This window comes from Arachis hypogaea, chromosome 3 (assembly GCF_003086295.3).
Source record: "Arachis hypogaea cultivar Tifrunner chromosome 3, arahy.Tifrunner.gnm2.J5K5, whole genome shotgun sequence".
Classification (NCBI taxonomy): domain Eukaryota; kingdom Viridiplantae; phylum Streptophyta; class Magnoliopsida; order Fabales; family Fabaceae; genus Arachis; species Arachis hypogaea.
Window position 1 is genome coordinate 91415915 of NC_092038.1, and position 1724 is coordinate 91417638.

At 44.4% G+C, this 1724-nt stretch overlaps 1 protein-coding gene across 1 annotated transcript; it reads left to right on the plus strand.

Moving 5' to 3' along the window:
- The first annotated feature begins 633 nt into the window (after positions 1-633).
- Positions 634-1104, plus strand: LOC140183522 (uncharacterized). The gene has a single exon (XM_072231971.1). It carries the CDS (start codon positions 634-636, stop codon positions 1102-1104), a length of 471 nt encoding a protein of 156 aa, XP_072088072.1.
- Positions 1105-1724: the final 620 nt, after the last annotated feature.

Here is a 1724-nt window from a genome sequence, read left to right on the forward strand (position 1 = left end):
ACAAGGTTCAAGAAAGGCAGAAAAATATATCAACATGGAGGAGAACTCCCGATTGGGAGATAGTTCAAAAGCCGGATTCTCCGACCCATCTTGCGACAAGGATAAAAAATCCAGGAGGAAAGAAGACCAAACCATTGAGAAACCTAGAAAATACCACAACTATACCCCTCTTCGGGTGTCTCATCTGGATGTCTACAGAGAAATATGCAACACTGAGAAGATCCCATCGCCTCACCCGATAAAACACAAAAGAGGAGGAAGTCGGACAAAGTATTGTGAATACCACCGAATCTACGGACATTCTACTAATGAGTGCTTCAACCTAAAGAATGTCATAGAGAAGTTGGCACGAGAAGGGCGACTTGATCGGTTCTTAGCCAATAAAGCAGATGAACCAAGAAAGAGAAGAAGGGATGAAGAGGTCGGACGAGTTGAACGTCCACCTCACACCCCTGAGAGACATGTTCATATGATAAATGGAGGATTCGTAGGAGGAGGGATCTCTAAATCATCTCGCAAAAGACACTTTAAAGAAGTATATCATGTCAGAGAAGGGGACAGGTCACCCGACCTCCCCACTATTACCTTTACCCAAGAAGACGCAACAGGCATCATCCCGGGCATGATGATTCCATGGTCATTACCGTCGTACTCGCCAACAGTAATCTCCACCGAACGTTGGTAGACCAAGGGAGTGCCACAGATATCTTGTTCAAAGCCTCCTTCGACAAACTCGACCTACAAGAAAAGAAGCTCCGAGCATATTCGAAGAGCTTGTTCGGACTCAGAGACACCCCAATTCAACCACTAGGATACATCTCACTGCATACAACCTTTGGAAAAGGAACTCGGTCAAGGACATTGAACATAGACTACATCGTAGTCAACGTGAGCTCAGCTTATAATGCCCTAATAGGTCGGACAACCTTGAACCAACTCTGCGCAGTAGTCTCCACTCCACACCTGTGTATGAAATTCCCAACTCTAAAAGGGATCACCACTACGAAAGGAGACCAAAAGCTTGCGCAACGCTGTTACAACGAAAGTCTGAACCTTAAAGGCAACCCCAGAAGAGAGGAAATCAACACTATTTCTTCTACATAGTCATGCCGTTTGGACTCAAAAACGCAGGAGCTACATAACAAAGATTGATGAACAAAGTCTTTGCCGACCACATCGAAAAGCTAATGGAGGTTTATGTAGATGACATGCTGGTAAAAACACAAAGTGAGGAATTGTTGTTATCTGACCTCACCAAAATGTTCGACACCATAAGAAAATATGATATGATACTTAACCCTGCAAAGTGCACCTTCGTAGTAGAAGCTGGAAAATTCTTGGGCTTCATGCTCACCCAAAGAGGAATCGAGGCGAATCCAGATAAATGCCAAGCCATACATAACATGAAATGTCCGACCTGTGTCAAAGAGGTACAACAGCTCAACGGAAGACTAGCAGCCCTATCTAGATTTCTAGCCGGATCAGCTATAAGATCTCTCCCCTTTTATGCAACATTAAGGAAGGGAAAGAGGTTTGAATGGACTTCAAAATGCGAACAAGCCTTCCAGGATTTCAAGAAATTTCTGGGGCAACCACCCATCCTTACCCGACCACGGGAAGGTGAAGAACTCATAATATACCTTGCTGTAGGAAGTTGGGCAATAGCATCGGCATTCGTTAGAGAGCACAAAAGTGGGCAACAACCCATTTACTTCATCAGTAAG

Excerpts from the sequence above, each read along its gene's own strand:
- LOC140183522 (XM_072231971.1), top strand. The coding sequence starts at position 634 with ATGGTCATTACCGTCGTACTCGCCAACAGTAATCTCCACCGAACGTTG.